Here is a 25,666-nt window from a genome sequence, read left to right as displayed (position 1 = left end):
CTTGTCCAGTGCCAGCTTGAAGACTGCCAGGGGTCTGTTGGTAATCCCCCTTATGTATGCTGGGAGGCAGTTGAACAGTCTCGGGCCCCTGACACTTATTGTATGGTCTCTTAACGTGCTAGTGACACCCCTGCTTTTCATTGGGGGGATGTTGCATCGTCTGCCAAGTCTTTTGCTTTCGTAGTGAGTGATTTTCGTGTGCAAGTTCGGTACTAGTCCCTCTAGGATTTTCCAGGTGTATATAATCATGTATCTCTCCCGCCTGTGTTCCAGGGAATACAGGTTCAGGAACCTCAAGCACTCCCAGTAATTGAGGTGTTTTATCTCTGTTATGCGCGCCATGAAGGTTCTCTGTACATTTTCTAGGTCAGCAATTTCACCTGCCTTGAAAGGTGCTGTTAGTGTGCAGCAATATTCCAGCCTAGATAGAACAAGTGACCTGAAGAGTGTCATCATGGGCTTGGCCTCCCTAGTTTTGAAGGTTCTCATTATCCATCCTGTCATTTTTCTAGCGGATGCGATTGATACAATGTTATGGTCCTTGAAGGTGAGATCCTCCGACATGATCACTCCCAGGTCTTTGACGTTGGTGTTTCGCTCTATTTTGTGGCCAGAATTTGTTTTGTACTCTGATGAAGATTTAATTTCCTCGTGTTTACCATATCTGAGTAATTGAAATTTCTCATCGTTGAACTTCATATTGTTTTCTGCAGCCCACTGAAAGATTCGGTTGATGTCCGCCTGGAGCCTTGCAGTGTCTGCAATGGAAGACACTCACATCATGTTGCACACAATACACATATTTTGACAAATAAGATGAAAATTAATGCCTATTTTGAAAAAAAATTTGTAGCTGAATTCATTATGTAGCCAATGCCTTACTAATGTAATTGAATACATGTATTAGTCTTGTTAACAGAATGTTGGGACTCAATCATAGACCTATTTTGCACTTCTGTAATTTTTCGAGTATAACACACAGTATTGGTGTAAGAGTGCATAACAAAACTATAAAATTAACTTCTTCTTTTGTCCATAGTATGTAGGTTTTATGACATATATACTTCCTGATTAATTTTAGGAGTACCCTATTTTAATAAGTAACACTACATAGTTTTAAATTTTTACACCTTATATATATTTCATGACATTGCTATCCACAGATGATGATGATGGTGGTAGCAGCACATCTACAGAGCTGTGCGATGATGAAGAGCAGGACAACCTGAGTGACATTGAAGTTGATCCGTCTACGGAACCTCGGCCTGCAACAACCTCCCCTCGTCTTGAGACAGTTCATGAGAATAGCAAAGCAACATTAAAATCAAAAGAGCCTCAGTCTGAAGGATTAGTCCAAGATAAAGCACTGCAGCTAGTATCCCATGAGACATTACCATCAATAGTGCAACTAGAAGAATCAAAAGCAGATACAAATGCCCACACTATACAGAAAGCAGAGACAATCATAAATATTTCCACTGCAGACCAAGTCATGTTACAGGCAGAACCCCAAAAGGAAAACTCTACCCAACAACTACAAGAGCCTGTGGCACCTGTCACAACCGAACCACCACTATGGGATTTTAAGTCCATGGAAACAGGGATCCCACTAGAGGATTTATTAGCTGGCAAGAATCTAACGGCTGCTGAAATCATTGCTAGGATTCCATTTCCTAGTGATGTCAGCTTTATGCAGCCAAGTTCTGAAGGCACCAATAAATTCAGCAGTGAAATTAAATCAGGAATTCTAGGATCATCCTCACCATTTGCCACACAACACAATGTCACTCCCGAGAGATCACCAGTGGACAGTCCAGTCCCAAGAATTACCTCACCAGATATTGGATATGAGTCATCTTTAACAACAAAGCCATCTCCAAATGTATCACCATCAAAATCACTTTCTTCAACACCATCTCCAAGGGCTTCTCCCAATCACAAATCATCCAGATCACCCAGTAAATCTCCAAATCTTTCACCTTCACAAAGTCAGGATAACCTAGGATTTCCAAAACTGACCCTGGTGGGATTACCTCCTGTCTCTACCTCTGATATTACACAAGATAGTGTTCTGATCCCTCCCAAGTCTCCAAAAATCACAGTTGAGGATGAAAAGAGAAATATTTTTGAAATTTATACTGGCCATCCCAGTCCAGTTACCTCCCACCTGCATCCTAGTGAAGAGGAAAATGTAAATGAGTTATACTTTGAAAATGCATTGGAAAGCATTTCAAGTAGGAGTGAAACATGTCCTGACCTAACCATGAGCCACCAGAAAAATATGGGAAATGATGCAGGGAGTGTGACCGTCACACCAGAATATGAAAAAGTAAGTGAAGTGAAAGTTTCTGATGCATCTGTAACAGATACATCAGACAATCTGGAAAAGAAATTTGAAGATGCATGGGACACTAAGATACATCTTGAAAGTTCTAAGGATGAGTTTACATGGCTCAAAGATTCATATAATGAACCAAGTGATTCTGAAAATTATGGGATTAATGCTAGCCCTTCAACAAAAGACGTTTCCCAGACTTCAGATAGCATATTTGATGCGATTTGCCAAAGATTAAAAGAAAATGTAGCAAAGACTGAATCAGAACCTGTAACTGTTGAAACAAATTTTGCAACAAAGTCAGAATTTTTGTGCCTTACAGTGAGTTCAGAAGATTCTACATATTCTGGAGCACAGAAAGCTGCTGGTGTTGATTTGCAAGAAGCATCGCTTGATGTTGTCCAAGTCAAAACCTCAGGATGCACATCGCCAGTTATAAGCACGCCAACAGAAGCACTAAATACCAGTTCTTGGCTTTCTTCTTTTACCATGACTGTTAACAGTGGTTTAATTCCATTATCAACTTCTGACAACAGTCTTGATTCTCAACTTTCCAAACCTTCTGAGGCTGGTAATGAAATGCTCAAAGCAACATTTAGTAAGGAAGTAACAGAGGCCTCTTTTGAAAACACTAGTTCACCCATTATTACAGCTTCTGAAGCTAAATTTTCACCCACATTTATGACAGTGGATAGTGATTTTTCAAAATTTATGAAGACATACAGTAGTACATCAAGTGCTGCAATCGACAATGATGAAGATACACACTTATTAAAGGGAAAACTAACTGGTAATCTTGCCTCACAAACAGCAACAATCTTGAGTGATGGAATTACATCAATGACAACAACAACAATAGCCAGTTGTATTTCACCAGTAACAACGTTTGACAATGTCGTTTCACCAAAGGTTGTTACTTCAGAATCTATGTTGCCATGTATATCAAGTGGCATTTCAGAATTTACAAAAGCATTTGAGTGTGAAACTGTTCTCGCAGGAATTGACAAGGATTTATATACATTTGATAACACAGACAGCTGCAATTTTTCAGCTGAGGATAAAAATACACAATTAGCAGGACTATTTAAAAATGACAGCTTTTCTACAGTGGCATCGGAGACTGGTGAATATCCCTTAGTGACAACTTCAAATGATTGTCAGATTTTTTCCATGAGTGAATCGGAGAGTGTATTGTCATCACCTACAATGGTAGCAGAAGGCTCGACCACAGTGGAACTCTCACTGGTTAGCTTTCCAACTTTACATATGGCAAGTCCAGCAACCAGTACTCATTTGACCTTCAGCATACCAAGTGGAGAAGTGACATCTTCAAATATCAGTAGTGTAGTTACTCAAGAAACTTCAACCCCAAAAGGTATCTCTTGGGAAGAATCTTGCAAAACTCCCATAAAGGATTTGGTAATGGACTCTGATACATCTCTTGAGAAAGAAATTTTGTCCTTGATTGGCAAGGATTCAGCAGCATCTTCTGAATCTGTTGCTGAAAAGTGTGAAGCGTCGTTATCTAATGATTCAGTTAAAGAAGTAGATTTAGAAAATAGAATGTCTCCAGTACTTTCACTAGAAGAAAGGATTTTAGCTTTGCTCACCATGGATGAAAGTACAGGTACATCAGCATCATGTCCAGACAGGCCATTACCCCACAAAACATTACCTTTAGAGAGCAGTAAATTACCATCAACCACCGAAAGTGAAGAGAGGCATATGGCTTCATCAGAAACTTCATCCAGTAATTATTCCTCCATCACAGCAAGAGAAGATGCAGTAACTTCATCTCCAGTGCAGTCATTATCAGCATCCCTGGAAGGTAGATTATCTTTCATCACAAATGAAGTTAAGGATGAAGGGGAGGAAACTAGATCATATGGTAGGTTGAGCGAAGCCAAAGAGAGAAAAAACTCTGATGACTACGAAGCAGAGGCAGAAACTGATTTTTTCAATGGTAAAGACCTCAGCTCTGAAGCTATTCGGCAAAGACTTTGGAGGGGTGTTAAATCTCTCAGTTTGGATGCTGATATTACTCTTGATCCTAATGTCTTTTGTTTCCTAATACAGCAAAGTTCAAGACAGAGAAATCAGAAAGATGATGAGCGAAAATTACCGAGAAGAAGAAACAGTGAAGTAGCCTTGCAAGAACTTGTTAAAGAAAACACTGAAATTATTGAAAGAATTTTAAAGCAAAAATCAGTTGAAGGTTCGAGTTTAAAAAAAATAGACACCCCACTTGAAGAAACAAAAGCTATGGGAGAAGGATTTGAGAAAAAAGCAATAGATATATCTTTCCTTATTAAACCTGATAAAGAAAAGAGTGAAAGTGATAAATGTGTTGATTCTGAGAGACATAAGGCAACCAAATCACTCTCAAATGAAGCACCCCTTGCAGCTACTCTTGAATCTCACGAAGAGGCCTCCAGCTCTGTTAAAGGAGTGTCACAAGCCGTCACTCAAGTTAAAGTAACTTCTCAAAGCTCAAAACCTTTCATGCCAGAATGGAAACCCAACTACAGGAGAGAAGACAGCTCCACCGCCATCAGTCCAACTAGACCTATTACATTCAATCCTTTTCCAACAAGGAATGTGCCAAGGCAGCCAAAAGAAGTAGCAGTAAAGTTAGGTCTCTATAGTCCTACTAAAAAGACTCCTGATAATTCCCCATCTTAGAAAACAAAGTGAAAAAAAAGGCATTATCTTCTAAGTGATAAAGACAGAAGTACAACCTATGTGGATAGAGCTATAAAAAAATTAATGTACATAAAATGATTAAGTGTTAAAATTTGCATTGTAATGAGAAAATAATAATGATATATAATAAGGCACGATGGAAATTTTTTAATGAATATAATCCTCATTCTCTGGAGATGAATATTTTTGAGTGACAAGAATTTTAAATTAAAGTATAATGGAAATTTTGTATGTATGTCTGCAGGAATTACATTATACATTAATCATATTAAGTTTTAACTGTTAGGATAATGACATTTATAATTTGCCATTACATAATGAATCCTTGAAATAACAGACTAATAGGGGTGAGAGGGTATCCATTGAAAGGAAAGTCTATTGCCTCAAAATTATAGAATTTATTTTCCACGATCATAAACTGACAATGGGACTTGGTCCATTGTATTTGGAGCCTACTGGACACACTGTATTACCAGTAAAGAACAACTGCCTCATGCAGTGGACTTTAATCTGTTGTATCAAGTCTTGGTCATCTGGTCAAGTATTTTGTCTGTTGTATATGAAATACCTTACATAGGAGTCCATTATGTTGAAGATTTACTGCAATTACTTTCTTGCAATATGATACAGCATCCTGATACAGTGTTTTAGTTCTAAATGACATGAAAAACAAATTTTCCTGCACACACTCCTATGTTCTTTAAGAAAAAGAGTCGGCAAATACATACAATGGGTAATTTAGTTCCTAGTAATTTCACAAGGTGCAATAAATGTAATACAGCATAAAATTAAGATATATTCATTAATGGAGCCATACCTAATAGGGACCATTTGAAAACATATGAGCACTGAATGACATTTGCCAAATCTTGTAACCTACAATGGTATTAACTGATCAAATGGCCAGTACAGACACAGGGCATTTTAGAGTATATAAGCCTTTCATTTATTTATAAAGAGCAAAAGAAATTCTTGTAATAGAACTCTCGATAATCCCTGTCTTGCAGATGTTTTCAGAACTGCTTTTTTTAAATACAGATGACTTGTATGAAATAGCCAGGTCCCTCACATTCCAAATTGAAATGTGTTTCCCTTATAATCACTCGTTATTGCCTTAAGAAATAACATGCTATAGGAAATCAGAAATTTCTACAACCTTTAGTGTGTATTAAAAAGATTATTAATGCTAGTGAAGAATGAAATATATCTTAGGCATATTTATGCATGGCAAGCATTCCGTAGTTTATTGGACTTTAAAACTTTATTTAAATGTTTCTATGAATAGGTATAAAATACAGTACACAGATGTATAAAGAAATAAACCATGTTACTAATGGGATGAAACTTTTGCAAGTTATCAGGATCTTGAACTCTTCTTTTTTATACTTTTTTATACTTGTATGGTTGCAGTTAAATTTAGTATGTAGAATATTCCCAATACAGTACTTGAGGCTTGGCATCGTTTCAGTGTGTGTCAGTGTATGAGAGAGATTACTGTACCTATTTTGTATTTGTGACTACTGGAGCAGAGTTGTACTCATTGTGTGCAATTTCAGGTATATTTTAAAGTACTGTACTGTATGTCAAATAATTTTTTAAAGCTTCCAGTGGTTGTAGTACTCAGTACTTCTTCTTGGATGCCATTCCAAAAGTTTGTCACAGTGTGTAAAGAGATATATTTTAATGCCTTTTGAGCATGGCTTTACTCATACTGTGGTTTGCAGTTGTGGCTAGTTCTTCTGTCTCTTGACGGTGCTAAAAAGTCTTCCTTGCCTACAGTGAAACCTCGGTACTCACACTTAATTCGTTCCAGAAGGCTGTTCGAGTGCCAGTCTGTTCAATCTGTTCAAGTACCGAACAAATTTTTCCCAACCAACTTTCTTTTTGGTTGACTTATCACTAATCTTCGTAGGCCCTACAGTGACTTATTTATACAAATAATATAAAGAAACCCCAAAAAAACGTGAAGAAACATAAAATAGTTTACAGCGAAGTTCTGGCAGGTCATGTTTGTTTGGTCGAGTGCTGAGCAGACGGCCGACTACCGAGCAATTTTTTTTTACCAAACAAAACATTCGAATACCGAATTGTTTGAGTAGGGAGCTGTTTGAGTACTGAGGTTCTACTGTATTTTCTCAATCTTTTAGCGATCCTGTGTGTGATTATTGTATATCTTCTTCCACTTCTTGTATTTATCAACAACTGCATTTACATTGTTTTTAGTCTTCCCTTGTAATTCACATTTTATCTTTGGAAACCATTTTTGTAACTCATCTTTAAAGGTTTTACATTTTATCTAAATTATTTTTTATGACAGCACACTACAGCAGCAAACTGGATAAATATGTTTTTCTTCAGAATATTATCTCATAACCCATGATAATATCTTCTCTTATTCATCCACTTTTTTTTTCATCAATATCCATTAATATTTGTCGTACACTTCTATTTGTACTTTTGTTTATGTATATTAAGAGGAGCAGAGGTGTTATATTTTCCAAGCATGTAAGGCATGCTTTCCACTCCCCCACCCCCACACACACAAAAAAAAATCTTAGAAAATCACCCTGCACCTTGTATGCTGAAGATCAGGGTCAAGGGTAGGCTTTGGCTTACACTTTAGCATTTATTTGCTAACGTTATGTTACAATTGCTTGGAAATGTCATCTTATATATCTTTTATGCTTATGCACTTTATGTGCCAGAATATATGATATACACTCAGTATCTCATCTTCACTGTTGAGTTTTTGTGCATCTTTTAAAGAAGTTGCCAATGGTTGCTCATTAGCACATTCCAGCTTATCTTGGATCCTGTGCTTGCACTCTGCTACTCTGCTGCTAGAACGACACTTGTTGCACACCAGACCTATATTACAGATAATGTTTTGCTCTGCATAGAGCTCAAACAAGTCTGGTCAGACAAAGCTCTACCCAGAGCAAAATAGTCTAGAATAATGGTTTTCTGTGGTGGAGCTGATAAAGTGATAGCAACAAGCAAGCTCTAGGTAAAAGACACATATACAATGATCAAGACATATATTAAAAGAACAAAGATTTGATTTTGTTTGTAAAGGTTACAGTGTGTAATTACAATTTTGGTTTGCTAAGTACAAAGAAAGCCACTATCATGCCAGAGCATTTCGGGCAGACTAAACCTAGTACATAATAGCTTCTTAAATCTAGATAAGTTGTTAACTTTTATTGAAATCTGTATTTAATCTTAATACTAATGCATGGTAGTGAAGGTGGAGGTTTATAAGAATAATAATCTTGAAATTGCACGTAATAAAAACAATATTACAATTAATGGTTCAAGCAGTAATATTTCATGGATTGGCAGATGCTTAATAGACTAGAGGTCATGTACTATAATAACTGATTAGAAGTTGTTTTGGTTGGTTTGGTTAGTATTGAGAAATGAGATGATTTTTTAGCAAAGTCCTAAATTTAAAAGTAGTCAGGGGATCCTTTACCGGTTCAGGTAGTGAATTCCAGATCTTCGGACCCTTTATGTGAATTGCATTTTTGCATAGTGAGAGACTGACACGAGGGATGTCGAAGAGTGCCTTATGCCTTGTATTGTGACAATGTGTTCTGTTGTAGCTATCAAGGAGAAGTTTAAGTGGAGGGTTTATATTGGAGTTTAATGTTCTGTATATGCGTGCGTGAGCGTGTTAGATAGGAGTGAATGGAGACGAATGGTACTTGGGACCTGACGATCTGTTGGAGTGTGAGCAGGGTAATATTTAGTGAAGGGATTCAGGGAAACCGGTTATTTTCATATAGTCGGACTTGAGTCCTGGAAATGGGAAGTACAATGCCTGCACTTTGAAGGAGGGGTTTGGGATATTGGCAGTTTGGAGAGATATGTTGTGTATCTTTATATGTATATGCTTCTAAACTGTTGTATTCTGAGCACCTCTGCAAAAACAGTGATAATGTGTGAGTGCGGTGAAAGTGTTGAATGATGATGAAAGTATTTTCTTTTTGGGGATTTTCTTTCTTTTTTGGGTCACCCTGCCTCGGTGGGAGACGGCCGACTTGTTGAAAAAAAAAAAAAATATGTAGTAGGCACAATAATATGAGTGTATGTCTTGTATATTTAGCAAGTTCAAGCTTTTGAAAAGTGGTAGGGTGTGCTGTCTAGCACAGGAGCTGTTGATCATCCGCACAGCAGCTTTTTGTTGAATTATTAAAAGTTTAAGGTGGTTGGCTGTGGTTGATCCCCAGGCACAAATACCATAGGTGAGGTAGGAATATATTAAAGAGTGGTATAGGGTAAGGAGTGTCATTTGGGGTACATAGTATCGTATCTTGGAAAGGATGCCTACTGATTTGGAAATTTTCTCAGATATATGCTGGATGTGGGAATGAAATTTAAGATTACAGTCAAGGAGAAGACCTAGAAATTTACCCTCGGTGTGTCTTGAAATAGGGAACCATTTATCAGTACTGTATATTAAGTTGGATACTTAAGGTTCTGTTTTCAGACAGCATGAAGTATGTTTTGTCTGTGTTGAGAGTGAGTTTGTTGGTCATCATCCACGTATATATTTTTAGCAGCTCGTTGTTTACTGTACTTCTCAATATAGCTGGGAGTAGACATAAGTAGTGTCATCTGCGAATAGAACAGGTTTAAGGAGTTGGGATGCATTGGGGAGATCATTTATGTAGATGAGAAAGAAGAATAAGAATAAGAGAGAGAGAATAAGATTTTGTTCGGATTTTTAACCCCGGAGGGTTAGCCACCCAGGATAACCCAAGAAAGTCAGTGTGTCATCGAGGACTGTCTAACTTATTTCCATTGGGGTCCTCAATTTTGTCCCCCAGGGTGCGACCCACAACAGTTGACTAACACCCAGGTACCTATTTGCTGCTAGGTGAACAGGACAACAGGTGTAAGGAAACGTGTCAAAATGTTTCCACCCGCTGGGAATCGAACCCGGGCCCTCCGTGTGTGAAGCGAGAGCTTTAACCACTGGGCCACTATACCCTGGGGCACTCCGACAGCTACAGGCTGGATAGTGGAGTTGACTCCATTTGTGTATACATACTGGTGTCTATCGTGAAGATAATATTTTAGGTAATCAGGGAATGTCCTCTGATGCCATAATGATTTAGTTTTAGGTGCAGGAGATTGTAGTCCACTGTATCAATGAAGAGCCCCAGAGGATATTCATTTTTATCGAGGGCTGTATATATTAGCTCAAGCACTTATATAATAGCATCATTTGTACTTTTTTTTGGTCTAAACCCAAACTGGCAGGGGTTAAGTATATTATTGGATGTAAGGTAGGAGTAAAGTCGTTTGTGTATTATTTTTTCGAGTATTTTAGAAAATAAGGGCAAGTTTGATATAGGTCTATAGTTGTTCAGCTCAATTGGATCACCTCCTTTGAGGATCGGAGTAACCCTTGCTGTCTTGAGTATGGATGGGAAGGTTGAGGACTCGGCAGATTTGTTAAACATTGTTGCAATAATGGGTGACAGCACATGAGCAGTTTTTTTATATATGAATGGTGGCAAGCTATCTAGGTTCTCCTGGTTTGTTTTTTATGATTTCATGATGACTGAGACTTCAGTAGAATTAATTGTTGCTAGATATAGAGCACATAATATGGGTAGTTGCCAGTGAGGTAGTCTTTTGGCTGGGTATTTGAGCTTGGAATTTTGCTTGCTAGCTTTGATCCTACAGTAGAGAAGACATTAAATTTGTTGGCTGTGTCTATAGGCTGTACGTGAGGGTCATCTGGTTTAATTAAGTTTATCTCTGTTTCTAGACAGTTTTCTAGAGCCCAAAATTTTGGAGAGGGTTTGGCAGATCCTTTTCATATCACCTTTTATTTCGTAATACACTTGCTTTGATTTTCATGTTAGCTTTGTGAATACTGATGTGTATTTAGCCAATTCTTTAGTAATCAGGCCTAATCTGAGCAGTTTTTTCAAGTTGGTGCTTTTTATCAATGGATTTGAGGATACTGTTTGTTAGCCATGGGCTGTTTAGTCTCTTTGCTGTGATCTGCTTTGTTTTGATCAGACAATGCATGTTATAGAGGTTTTGGGTTTTATGTAAAAAAGTTTTGACATCTTTGTTAGTATTGTTGCTGTCAACCAGCTCTTTCTGCCAATCAGTATCACCTAGTGCTAATATTAAATTATTTACCTATGGCTCATCATACAGGCGAAATGAGATCTTTCTTGAGTCCTGAGGCAATTTACATAAGTTGGTTATGAGAAAGGTGGGGTAGTGGTCTGTATATTTCACCATGAGTGGCTTCTTCAGTCCTACGCTTGACTGAAGAAATCGCTTGTGGCAAAGTATTTCCATAAGAAATGTCTTGATAAGTACATATGTCTTTTACCTGGTTTGCTATACACCGAGCACCTTTCTACCCTCCATGTATGCAATGCTTTCCATCTGCCATTATGTCCATGAAGAAATTTTTAGTATTTTTTCAGCATTGCTTTTCTTTTGGGTTACAATTGTTCTCCTTATTGGTGTGTGTGTGTGTGTGTGTGTGTGTACTCACCTAATTGTGGTTGCAGGGGTCGAGTCTCAGCTCCTCTGTGTGTGTGTGTGTGTGTGTGTGTGTGTGTGTGTGTGTGTGTGTGTGTGTGTGGTGTGTGTGTGTGTGCATGTGCATTTGCATGTCTGTGCATATGCACGTGTGTGTGTGTGTGTGTGCATATATGATTCGCTTAGGTTATTACTGACATAGCACACAAACTGTAATGAGCAGATTTGCTATGTAATCAAAATAGTAATGGTGTGATTGTTTCAGTTAATTTAAAACAGCCTTGTTGTAAGTAATATCCTTGTCAGTTATTTAAATGAGCGTGATGTGTTGTCAAACACTTTGTCAGCCAAAGATTAAAAATTGTCATGTAAAAAAATAAATTTAGCTTTAGAAATCAACATTACAATCGCATTTTTGTGTCATGATCGTGCATTCATAACTCTGTCTTTCATCATTTTTATTGTCATGTTTAACACTTTCTGGATTTGGGAGGACATTGAGTCATTGTGCATAGGTGTTGCCTTTATACCTGGATGACAAATGATGACATAAGAATTTACAAGTGTGACTGAAGCCTGGTGTTTGGCTTAGGTGGCACCGGTGTCCTTGGAATGATGCTATGGCATGGCTTGCACAAGTAGGCTTCATCATTTCCTTTGAACATGACATGTATCCTTATATGTGTGTGCACAAAACTACCTCGGTGAAATATAGAAGAATAGAAAGACATAAACATATTTTGTGTGCTATAAGATTTTATTTGAATTAATAACCTGGAGGGAGTCACCAGGATAACCCAAGAAAATCACTGTCTGGTTTATTTCCAAAAAGATAAATGAACCCTCAGTATAACTGAATAATAAGGAGAGCAGATAGCCAGTAATGGCAGCTGTGGTGGACAGAGAATAGGTTGTTTTGCCATGATAGTAACCATAACTGGCAACCAATACACTTTATCTCTGACTTAAGAAATCGTAATGACACGATTGCAAATAAACCATACCCCCGGCCGGGATTGAACCTGCGGTCATAGTCTCAAAACTCCAGCCCGTCGCGACGGGCTGTAGTTTTGAGACTCTATGACCGCGGGTTCAATCCCGGCCGGGGGTATGGTTTACACTTTATCTCTCGTTGACGAACCAGTTAACCTGATGGTTTTTGTTCCATATTCTAAAGTTCATTATATAGAGATTTATTATATTGAGGGTTTATGTGTAGAACAAACCTTTATTTATAGACTTTCTCTAAATAGAGCTTTAACATTTTGTTTTAAAGAGAAACAGACTCTAAATATAGGTTTATCTACCATACTTGTCAGCAAGTTTTACCTCAAGTATTTTTGTGTGTTTAGGCATTTGCACGCATGTGTACACATACACACGCGCACACACACACACTTGTTCAAATGTGGGTGTATGTGAGTTTGCCTCAAATACATTGCATAACTCGGTGCTTTTCCATATAAGGCATTATTGTAAAACTATTCTTCAACCTATAAATGTCTCTTCAAGGTAAATAAAAAATTCATGAATAATAAATAAATAATAATAATATTATTATTATTATTATTATTATTATTATTATTATTATTATTATTATTTATTATTATTATTGTTATAATAACGAGATGTTTCACCTGTGGACCCGGCTTCTTCAGTCCTTACGCAGGGATGAATAGCAAGCAAATTTTTACAAGTGTAAGTCAGGTAAGTAACCTCATTGATCTGGCCACTTACCTAACTAGGCTTGTAGAATTTGCTTTTTTGTGCATCCCAATGTATTGAATAATAATAATAATAAATTTCCACAAAAATTATACACATTATAATTTTATGGAAATTTCCACAGTATGCACATCATTTCAAGCAGATGGGTTTAGGTCTTTCTGTTCTTATTTGTCACAAAGTTAGTTTTGTTTATTTGTAATTACAATGAAAGTGATTCCTCTACACATTGTTAAAACAATGTTGTCAACCAGGTCAGAAGTGAGAAACAACGTGAATCATTACTTTGTATTTATTAAGTGCTAAGTTGGGATCTTCCAGATTATTTATATTTTTAATACAAATAAGGCAAAATTTAATATTATTAAAAATATTTTAGATTATATTGCATGCTATATTAAGGAATATGATTCATGGTAGAAAATAATATTGACCATATATCTTTATGATGTACAGGAATATGTCAGTAATTAATATGGCAGGTAAGGTTCCAGACTGCTGCTGTAAAACGATTTATCACATTAAGGCAAATCACAGCCTTTTTTTTCACTTTCCAGTGCATATAAAAGCCTATAAACATGTTTACATTATCATTTATTAAGTGCACAATAGCATTAGGCCTTAAAAAAAACGGTGCGGAAGTAAAAATAAAATGTAAAAGATTGTGAAAATTGCCGAAAACCATTTTAAGAACAGTGCAAACCCCGAAAATAATAAACGTGAATATAATTGAAAAGTGACATATTGGCAAAGCACTCTAAAGTGGTTGCCATATTAATGAGATATGCCTGTACAGTAGCTGGAGTGGTATGTTGCGTAGTCCGAGCTAATATGATTGAGGAGAAGAAACTGTCTTCTGAGTATGTTAAATGAATTAATCTTGTATATATGAAATAAGGTCTATGAATGTTTTATATTTTATGACTTGAAATAGTTTATGAATTGTATCTAATGAAACATTGTGTATTAGCTTAGGGTGCCGTCCAATCATGTTGTATAGTTTCTTTTTCATAGAGTATGGTTTATTCCTTGTATATGCTCAATTATATTGTGCCATCAACTGCATGAGAAAAATGGGCTTCTTGGGGAACAGTATTTCAAAATGTTCATAAACATTTGTGTTTGCATCAACATTCATATCAGTTAAAAAAAAAAATTTTATGTAGAACATTTTGTCACATCCATCCAATGCTTTTTGAACAGGGCTTATTTAGTAATGTCCAAAATATGGATGATTATTTTCTACTTCCATATGTGCCATTATAGATTAAAGATAGTGACAGGACTGTTTTTAAGAGATCAGTTAGATGTGATCTTTACAAGTTTGTTCAGTTGGTCTTCATGCAAGGAGAATACGTCAGTGGATTTGTGTGATGTTAAATAGTCCACATCAAGACAATAAAGTTGCATAACACACACACACATCTGATACCATATATACATAGTCTCAATATCTGAGAGTATCATACCACAAAGAAAAACATCCATGAAGTTAATGTTAATATTGTTAGAATATTTTGAAGGTTGAGTATGAAGTGGTTTTTGTGATAAGCGAGAAACGGATAGTAATTGCCAAGCAATAAGGCAGTTTTTCTTGGGTCAGACTGATAAAGGCAACAAAATATTTAAGCCCCAAGTATCCCTTTCATCCTTCCTGCCTGCTCCACCCTCACATCCAAGCTGTGTTAATTCTATGAGTGTGTCAAGATAAAAGTTTGGTGGGTGCCCCCTAGCCACTTTGGATGACGGTAGTCTGTCCTTGCACCATCACTTTGCCTGTATAGAGCATTTTTTGGGGCACAACTCAAAATTTCACTTCATTGTACTTGAAGTGGGCTGAAGGTTATTATTAAAATGTGTTTTTCAACTTGACTGCAATCACTAAGTGTGTGGGGGCAATCTGAACAACTATAATACAGCTAGTTGTCATCAGTGACATGTAAGGTAACTTACTGTTATCACCCTGGTGTAAAGTAACTTGTCAGCACTGAGGTGTTAAGTAATTAGTATATTTGTATCTTTGTAATGTGTCAGCACAGATGCTTAAAGTATCTTACTGCTCACTTGAGACAAGGTTCACATTTTGACCTCAAATTTTATGGTAATTTGTAATTATTAAAGAGTTATACAGTACAGTACATATTAACACTTAGGTGTAAAGGTTAACTTGTCATCACTGAGGTGTAATATTTCTTAACAATCTGTCTGTAAAGTAACATCTTCAGCACCAAACTGTATAAGTAAGCTAGTTGTCTGCACTCACTGTTTAGGGTTCTTGTCTTCAGCACTTAACCTTATAAGGTTGACTACTCCTCAGCACAACTGTCCCTTCAAGGGGTGGGGGGTGCCTTGATACTGGTGAAGGGCTTTTGATCCAAAGAATTGGAGATACCTTCTTCCTTGATGAATAAGACACATGTACAACACTTAGGTATCTTTACTGCTGAAACATTTTGCCTGCACAACAGGATTTTTCAGTTAAATAGAGGTGAAATCTCTTGGCAATAAAGATACCTAAATGTTGTACACATCATATTCGTCATTTTGTCGGCATTATATTCCATTAATATGATACCTTCTTCCTTGGATCAAACCTGAGTAGTACCTCCTGTTTTCCAACCACTGTATGACCCTATGAGTTATACAGTGCCTGGAAAATGGGACTTCCATATGAATATATAACAATCAGCACAGCTGTGTAATTCAATTTGCACTCACTATTGTAGAATCTGTTCACTGAACACAAAACTCATTTGTCAAAATCACTTTTGTTTTTGAATGGGTCTGTGGGATAAGTTTCCTCGAGCACTCCTATAGGGTATGATTAAGCCAGTGGAAGAGATGTTCTGATAATTCTGTACACTCATCAATCTGAACAGCAGAATGCGAGATGTTATTTACTGCTGTGTTTTGTAATTATCCAGCAGCGGTTGTCTGTATATTAAAACAAATCAGTGACAACATATGTTCAGTGCCATATATTTAACTCTGTATGCATACACAAATTCATCCCTACATGCTAATGTGCATCTACATATACTGTGTGTTTATATATATATATATTTTTTTTTTTCAACAAGTCGGCCGTCTCCCACCTATGAAAATTAGCCATAGTGGTTTTATTGGGTTATTTTGAGATACTAACTCAAGATTACTAATCCAAATAAATTCATCAACCTAAGATTATCCTAACATGAGTTAGTATTTTTTTTTTTTTAACAGATTGGCCATCTCCCACCAAAGCACGGTGGCCTGAAAAAGAAACACTTTCACCATCATTTATGCTATCACTGTCTTGCCAGAGGCACACAGATATGACAGTGTAGATGTCCCTTCTTTAAAGTGCAAGCACTGAACTTCCCACCTCCAGGACTCATTACTAATTAAATATATTAATTTTGATTAATGAAATACTATATATTCAGTTTCTGGTGTACAAACTAATTTTTTGCAGCCATAGCAAAAATTAACATACACTTGGCTTGTTTAGCAAAATAGTCATTTGCTGGAAATGCTCTGCATAACCAGGACTTTTCCATGTCTACTGTTAGATAGCATTTAATTTTTTGTATCAGCTTTGTGAAAATAAAGTATATTACTGTAGGTCGGCCATCACAAATCCGGCATCATTGGGACCTGTAGTGTGCCAGATTAGTGAGTGTGCTGGATTAGTGGTTAGGTTAGAACACACTTAACCCTTTGACTGTTTCAGGCCCCTCTCTGAAACTGTCATTCTATGTCGCTCAATTTTTGAAAAAAAAAAAATTATTTTTTCTTATGAAATGATAGAGAATCTTTTCCCGATGGTAATGACACCAAAAGTTCGAAATTTGGTCGAAAACTCGTGGAATTATGCTCCCGCGAAGTTAGCGGTCTCGGCGACATATGCGTATCGGCGATTTCGCCGACTTTGAGCCCAATTTTCAGCCAATTCCATTGTTCCAGTTGACCAAACTCATAGCTATTTCTTTAGAACTCCATTTTATCTATCAGCTGAGTACAAGAAACCTCCCATTTACTAATTTGGACTACCCAATATGGTGGTCAGAAATTGGCAATTTGGCCAATTTCACACAAAATAAAAAAGATGCCAATTTCAAAATAGGGTCCAGAATAAACAAGGTAGACATTCGTGGCACTAAAATAACATATGCTCTGTTCATTAGTCACATCTCTAGGCCCCTCTTATATTATTATTGCTTTCTATTTTGATTTTTTATTCATACAAAAAAATACAAAATTTACTGTTATGCAGACGACTGCATTATTGTAAAAATGGTATAAATAATATCAGTGCACTAGTGAAAGAATATTAGACTCCCCAGTTGACGTGTATTGGACGTGTTGTGTGATTTATGTACTCTTGAACATTGGTAAAAATCGAACATTTCCGCTACTTTGAGCTCAGTTTCAAGGTCGTTTTCATTGTAAAAGTAATGAAAATCATCTCTATTTCTGTAATATGTTTTCCATTTTATCACCTAAGACCATGAAAACGCGAATACAACGATAAATACTATACGAAAATACACCTCAAAGTCGGCGTTTTATTCCAAAAAAACGATCAGAGTTTTTTTTTCTCATTACGCAATGTGTGCTGCAGGATTTTTTTTATGTGGTGCACACTGACCACACAGACCCATTCTCTCACATGTGGGCCTACCAGCTTTCTCCCACTTGATTTGAAGCCGCTAGAATTATTGAGTATATATACGTCAGAAACATTGGCTCGTAAGACGTATTTATACGTCGAAAACAGTCAAAGGGTTAATTAGCCTATCAATACGGACTCTTTCTGCTACATCTTCCTCATTTTCATCACTGGTTTCTCCTCCACTGGCTTTCTGCTGTGGAGTTACAACCATCTGCACAATTTCTGAGTCAGTATAATGATGAAATTTGAAATTATGCTAGCTGAAATTAGTGCCGGATTACTTATGGAACTGGATAACTCATTTCCGGATTAGTGATCGCCGACCTATTTTACTTTTCTTCAGTGACAATAATAGTTTTGCTTGAAAGCAAAGCCTATATTAATTTTTATTTATAAGGAAATCAGCTGTACCACAAAAGTAATATACTGTTTATTTCTTGATAATTAAATAACTAAAGATAGGGTTAATTTATTAAATTTTTTTAACAAATTAGCCGTTTCCCACCAAGGCAGGGTGATCCAAAAAAAGAAGAAATACTTTCATCATCATTTACTCCATCACTGTCTTGCCAGAGGCATGCCAACACTACAGTTATACAACTGCAACATATCAACAGTCCTCCTTCAGAGTGTACGCACTGTACTTCCCACCTCCAGGACTCAAGTCTGGCTTGCCTGTTTCCCTTATGTTAGATAAATAACTAAAGATTGGGTGAATTTATGGGTTATAAAATATTGCTAGGTCTTATGCAGATTCTAACAAGGAACCTAGAAAACATACTGAAACAGTTTACTACTTTTTAGAAAATTTAGCATTATCGACTGGTCTGACTACAAAGTGTGACATAGCTTTAAGAATTCAAATTCAAATTCAAATTTTTATTTGGACTTCGAGTCCTTGAGGTGGGAAGTACAATGCCTGCATGTTAAAGGAGGGGTTTGGAATATTGGCTGTTTAGAGTGGCATCCAAACTGATGTATCTGAGTGCCTCTGCAAAAACAGTAATTATGTGTGAATGATGGTGAAAGTGCTTCTTTTTTGGGTCACCCTCCTCAGTGGGAGACAGCAAACATGTTAAAAAAAATAATAACAATACAGTGGTATCTCGGGGTACGAACTTAATTCGTTCCAGAAGGCTGTTCGAGTGCCAATACCGAACAAATCTCTTCCCACAAGGGATAATGTAAATTAGATTAATCCGTTTCAGACCCCCAAAAATACACTTACAAAAGCACTTACATAAATACACCTACATAATTGTTTGAGTTTTGAGCTGTTTGTATCCTGAGGTACCACTGTATTTTATTTCAGCATGATAAAATGTTTGCAAATGAGAGAGTGGGTGAGATGTTATCAACAAATTTTGTTGAAAATAAGAAAAAGTTTTGGAGTGAGATTAACAAGTTAAGAAAGCCTAGAGAACAAATGGATTTGTCAGTTAAAAATAGGAGAGGAGAGTTATTAAATGGAGAGTTAGAGGTATTGGGAAGATGGAGGGAATATTTTGAGGAATTGTTAAATGTTGATGAAGATAGGGAAGCTGTGATTTCGTGTATAGGGCAAGGAGGAACAATATCTTGTAGGAGTGAGGAAGAGCCAGTTGTGAGTGTGGGGGAAGTTCGTGAGGCAGTAGGTAAAATGAAAGGGGGTAAGGCAGCCGGGATTGATGGGATAAAGATAGAAATGTTAAAAGCAGGAGGGGATATAGTTTTGGAGTGGCTGGTGCAATTATTTAATAAATGTATGGAAGAGGGTAAGGTACCTAGGGATTGGCAGAGAGCATGCATAGTTCCTTTGTATAAAGGCAAAGGGGACAAAAGAGAGTGCAAAAATTATAGGGGGATAAGTCTGTTGAGTATACCTGGTAAAATGTATGGTAGAGTTATTATTGAAAGAATTAAGAGTAAGACGGAGAATAGGATAGCAGATGAACAAGGAGGCTTTAGGAAAGGTATGGGGTGTGTGGACCAGGTGTTTACAGTGAAACATATAAGTGAACAGTATTTAGATAAGGCTAAAGAGGTCTTTGTGGCATTTATGGATTTGGAAAAGGCGTATGACAGGGTGGATAGGGGGGCAATGTGGCAGATGTTGCAGGTGTATGGTGTAGGAGGTAGGTTACTGAAAGCAGTGAAGAGTTTTTACGAGGATAGTGAGGCTCAAGTTAGAGTATGTAGGAAAGAGGGAGATTATTTCCCAGTAAAAGTAGGCCTTAGACGAGGATGTGTGATGTCACCGTGGTTGTTTAATATATTTATAGATGGGGTTGTAAGAGAAGTAAATGCGAGGGTCTTGGCAAGAGGCGTGGAGTTAAAAGATAAAGAATCACACATAAAGTGGGAGTTGTCACAGTTGCTCTTTGCTGATGACACTGTGCTCTTGGGAGATTCTGAAGAGAAGTTGCAGAGATTGGTGGATGAATTTGGTAGGGTGTGCAAAAGAAGAAAATTAAAAGTGAATACAGGAAAGAGTAAGGTTATGAGGATAACAAAAAGATTAGGTGATAAAAGATTGGATATCAGATTGGAGGGAGAGAGTATGGAGGAGGTGAATGTATTCAGATATTTGGGAGTGGACGTGTCAGCGGATGGGTCTATGAAAGATGAGGGGAAAAGGGTGAGTGGTGCACTTAGGAGTCTGTGGAGACAAAGAACTTTGTCCTTGGAGGCAAAGAGGGGAATGTATGAGAGTATGTATAGTTTTACCAACGCTCTTATATGGGTGTGAAGCATGGGTGATGAATGTTGCAGCGAGGAGAAGGCTGGATGCAGTGTCTGAGGGCAATGTGTGGTGTGAATATAATGCAGAGAATTCATAGTTTGGAATATAGGAGGAGGTGCGGGATTACCAAAACTGTTGTCCAGAGGGCTGAGGAAGGGTTGCTGAGGTGGTTCGGACATGTAGAGAGAATGAAGCGAAACAGAGTGACTTCAAGAGTGTATCAGTCTGTAGTGGAAGGAAGGCGGGGTAGGGGTCGGCCTAGGAAAGGTTGGAGGGAGGGGGTAAAGGAGGTTTTGTGTGCGAGGGGCTTGGACTTCCAGCAGGCATGCGTGAGCGTGTTTGATAGGAGTGAATGGAGACAAATGGTTTTTAATACTTGACGTGCTGTTGGAGTGTGAGCAAAGTAACATTTATGAAGGGGTTCAGGGAAACCGGCAGGCCGGACTTGAGTTCTGGAGATGGGAAATACATTGCCTGCACTCTGAAGGAGGGGTGTTAATGTTGCAGTTTAAAAACTGTAGTGTAAAGCACCCTTCTGGCAAGACAGTGATGGAGTGAATGATGGTGAAAGTTTTTCTTTTTCGGGCCACCCTGCCTTGGTGGGAATCGGCCAGTGTGATAATAAAAAAAAAAATGTTTGCACAGGGATGAGTGACTTAAGAATTAGACATAGATTATTAAATAGGTGAGAGTGAACCTGGTAACAACCACTTAACAGGAAGTACCAGGAGCAAAGACTCAACCCAGACAAGCACAATAGATTGCCCTGCCACATTTAGTTCAGTCTGCCTCTCCTTATACAGTTTTCCTTGAGGTATTTTCATTTTCTAATGTGTGGTAATTGTCTGCCACCTGCACAGGAACACATCACCTATGAAGTGAAGTTTGTTCTTCATTGTTACCACCATGGTATTGTGACCTTTGCTCTTCATTGTTACCACCATGGTATTGTGACCTTTGCTTCTCATTGTTGCCACCATGGTATTGTGACCTTTGCTCTTCATTGTTGCCACCATGGTATTGTGACCTTTGCTTCTCATTGTTGCCACCATGGTATTGTGACCTTTGTTCTGTTGTGAGCCAAAGCTGCTTCTACAGAGCACAAAACCCTTTGGAATCATAACGTGCCTGGAGAATGGGAAGCAATTAGATTTGATCCAGAGAAGGATAGCTCTGGCTCCTTGAATGAAGAACCCTTCACCTACATAAGGCACTAGCTTAAGCCAAACCCTAAATTAGCATACAGTATACATGTATTGCTTTGCACAGGACCCACAATGGAATATCATCTACATGCTTCCTGTTTAACAAGTCTATCTAGCAATTCGGTTTTAAAACTGCCCAGAAAACTAATTATGACTCTGTCTTGGTACTTGAGTTCTCCATTTTCTGGTGCACAACTCCTTCTTCCTTAACTTTGGGTGTTCCTGGTAGGATTTCTATAACGAATGGTTTTCAAGAATGAAAAGCCAGATTCTGCAGAAGGTTCAATAAGCCACATCTCACAGTAGTACAAATAGTGCATCTAGCCAGCTAGAAGCTAGTTACCCATTAAAAAAGAATGTCTTAAATGAAAACAGAAAGCAGAAGAGACAAGTTAAGCTAAAAGTGGCAGTAGAGCTGGCCATTTGTTGATGTGATTGAGATTTATAGATATGTCATTTATTCCTACAGTAGTTCATCGAGCCTTTCACAGAAAATAGTTTTTCATTAAAGTGTTTCGCAGTAATATAGAGAATATCTACAGTATAAATAAATATATATATATAAACACACTGCTGTATACATACTATACATTCATACATATAACATTCACGTCAGTAATGTTCTAATACTTTCAGGTAGAGATAATACATGAAAGGCCAAAATCTGTACATTTCTGTATTTAATTTTAACTTTGTCATAGTGCCACATAGAACTGTAGATTAGGTGTTTATTATCACCATACGTCTCCTTGCCGAGGTATTAGAATGCTGCTGACCGCACACGGAAATTCATTAATTTCAAAAGGTATCTTAAGCCAAGGGGTGTGTATAGTCATGAGTTTTGCCTACACATGAATGTTAAGAAAAAAGAGGGGGTAGCCATGCCCTTGGATACAGCTGCTAATGTTAACTGCTAAATGTGATTGCTAGTCCATAAGCACGCCATTTTAGTGTGGTGTTTTTATGTAAAGGGGAAGTTGAATAAAACTTTTGATGTTATAATAATATTTTATTAACAAAAATAATTGGGCAAATCATAAGTGAAATGAGTAATGTACATTATAAATAAGCATGAATAGCAATAAATAAATATGTAATGTACAGTAGTACTAGTAATTTTACAATAATTAAAATGAAAAAATTATAGAAAAACCATAATTTAAGAAAGACAAAGGAACAGTATCACGATGCCATATCATAGGATAGGAATGAATTCTGGTGGTATGGGAGAAATGGAGAGAATACGTATTTTTAGTTGATAAATCTACATGAAGAACTAGGGCAGGGAGAAGAACCAAAAGTGAGTTTGGAGTGAGGCAGTAAGTGGATTGACAAAGAGGTAAAGCAGTGGGAATAAACAGGATTAAGATATGCAGAAAGTTGATGTGAATGTAGCTTTTGAAAGATTGCAGCATTTGTTTTATGTATGTATGAATGTACAAAATATGTGAGAATTAGTTTTTATATAAGGAAAATAGAACAAGATTGTGTAAGAATTAAACTACTGAGTAAAAATGCAGGGCAGAATTTTTTGAGAAAGAGATGGGGGACAGACAGAAATTATATTTATGAAGGAACAAGGTGGATCTGGGCAGGGGAGTGGATGTGTGGATCATATATGAATGTTAAAGGATACAAGCAAGCACTTGGATAGGATAAGTGTTTTATTGCATATGTGGATATGGAAAAGGCATAAAATAGGGTGAACACAGAAACAATGGGACTAGTATTGCAAATGTATGGAATAGGCGTTAAGTTGTAAAGGCTGTTTAGAGTTTTTATAAGGAAGGTGAAGTTCAGGTTGGAGTATGTAGGAGAAAATGTGTGGTATAACTGGACGTTTAATATTTACATATTATGTTTGTTACTTATATCTGTTATACACACAGTAAATATGTATTAAGGGATATTTCATATGATATACAGTACTTTATTTCTAATATTTCAGTTACCTGGCATTGCAGACAGTGCAAAATTCTCAATTAATTAAAAGAATTTTAACAATTATTTTTTTCCTTGTGCTGGAGATTTTCCGTTATGTAAACCCAGCTGCAGGACAAAAAAAAATCAAAATTTTAGTAAATATTTATTCACAACTTTAAAAAATGCTTTTCACAAATATAGAAATTGTGTAAAAATATTTTTTTCAGAATCTTCAGAGGTTATCACATTCATATAAATGTTGTTCTGTTCTGAATGTCACTATACTAATATAGGCTTCAATCTGGTATTTTTTTCAGATGGGTTACCTTGCATGAGCCTTAAGTATATAACTGGTATTGACAACCATGTATGATGTTGCCTTCACAACCAAGAATATGTGATATCTCTGGCAGCATTGTATATAACTAGATTACCGGTATGGTCTTGAACATGTCTGTTTTATATAGTACTGCGAATTTAGCATCTTTCCTCTTCTGTATTTCTAGTTTGAATTGTTTTGGTTATATGTGTAATGTGTTCTCAAGCAGGCACTGGACAGGCACCTAAAGTCAGTACCTGACCAGCCGGGCTGTGGCTCGTATGTTGGATTGCGTGCAGCCAGCAGTAACAGCCTGGTTGATCAGGCCCTGTTCCACCATGAGGCCTGGTCACAGACCGGGCTGCGGGGGCGTTGACCCCCGGAACTCTCTCCAGGTAAACTGTGTATGCTTGACGAGTAAAAAAAAAATTATACAGTATATATTTTACACTGTCCATCACTAAAAAACTCTCAACATTATCTGATATTATAGCAAAGTTCAAACAAATAAAACACTTTATTACAGTATGCATATATAAAACTTTAAAAAAACAATGCTTTCCTTGGTTTACAAGCCTTTTTCAAGTTCTTTAGTGCCTTGAAAAAGATTGTAAACCAAGCAAAATATTATTATACTTAAAGTTTCTTAAACACTTGGTAAAATGTCTTATTTGTCGTTATTCACATATCCAGTGGAAGATTGGCCAATGAGTGGACTCAGTGGCTCCTTAGGGCCCCAACTACTGAGGGGGAGGGGGCCCCAAATCATTAACTATTTATTTCTTAACCTTTTCTCTATAAGGATTACAATGCTGAGTTTACAGAAATTTGGTTATTGTTTGGTTTACATGTAGTAAAATTGTGATTACAGAGTGTACCACTAGAACGCTTAGCATGGCTAGGCATTTCGGGCATACTTAGTTTTATTCTTAATTGTAAAATATTACAAATTATGAGGTAAGTTGGTATTATGGCTAAGTGACTAAATACTAGTTTGTGAGTTTAGCAATGTGAATGCTTTTGTTTTGGCACAGTATATAGTTTCAGTATTGGAGTATCACAGGATTCATTATTTTAAGACTGAGATTAATATTTCTGTTTATGGTCAAATGAGTGAGCGAGTGTAAGTGTGAACCACCAGGTGGTATTCGTGAAGTTAGTTGACGGGGTGTATCAGGGAGATAAGATGTTTTCTAGTGGTAGTTTTGAAGGTGATGAATGTGTCTGCAGTTCTAGAGTTCTCAGGTAGGGTATTCCAGATTTTAGGGCCTTTGACATACATTGAATTTTTGTAAAGGTTTAGTCGGACACGGGGAATGTCGTAGAGATGTTTGGTGAGTCACACCAGCAGTCATTTGATATTTCGTATTATCAAAGTAAAAGACTTAATGTCCAATAAAGGAGGGACCCGCTGTACAGTACTTTGCTTTACGGTGTTTCACTAATACAGCGGTTTTTCAATTATACCCATTTTTCATTTATTCAGACTTCTTACAGTAAGAATATTCACCATTCACTATAAGCTAAAGATGAAAATATTTTAAAATAAGTAATGTGTGTA

At 37.0% G+C, this 25,666-nt stretch overlaps 1 protein-coding gene across 3 annotated transcripts in view; it reads left to right on the top strand.

The window, feature by feature from the left end:
• LOC128702441 (serine-rich adhesin for platelets) overlaps window positions 1–12,597 on the top strand; it is a 405,069-nt gene extending 392,472 nt beyond the window's left edge. For all 3 annotated transcript variants that reach the window (XM_070102124.1, XM_070102126.1, XM_070102125.1), the window contains one exon: window positions 1,164–12,597. In XM_070102124.1, the coding sequence (XP_069958225.1) occupies window positions 1,164–5,017 (3,854 nt within the window). In that variant the 3' untranslated portion in view covers window positions 5,018–12,597. The remainder of the gene's footprint in view (window positions 1–1,163) is intronic.
• The last annotated feature ends 13,069 nt before the right edge of the window (window positions 12,598–25,666 follow it).

The sequence above is a fragment of the Cherax quadricarinatus genome, chromosome 80 (assembly GCF_038502225.1).
Source record: "Cherax quadricarinatus isolate ZL_2023a chromosome 80, ASM3850222v1, whole genome shotgun sequence".
NCBI classification, from domain to species: Eukaryota; Metazoa; Arthropoda; class Malacostraca; order Decapoda; family Parastacidae; genus Cherax; species Cherax quadricarinatus.
This window is presented reverse-complemented; position numbering and strand designations above follow the sequence as displayed.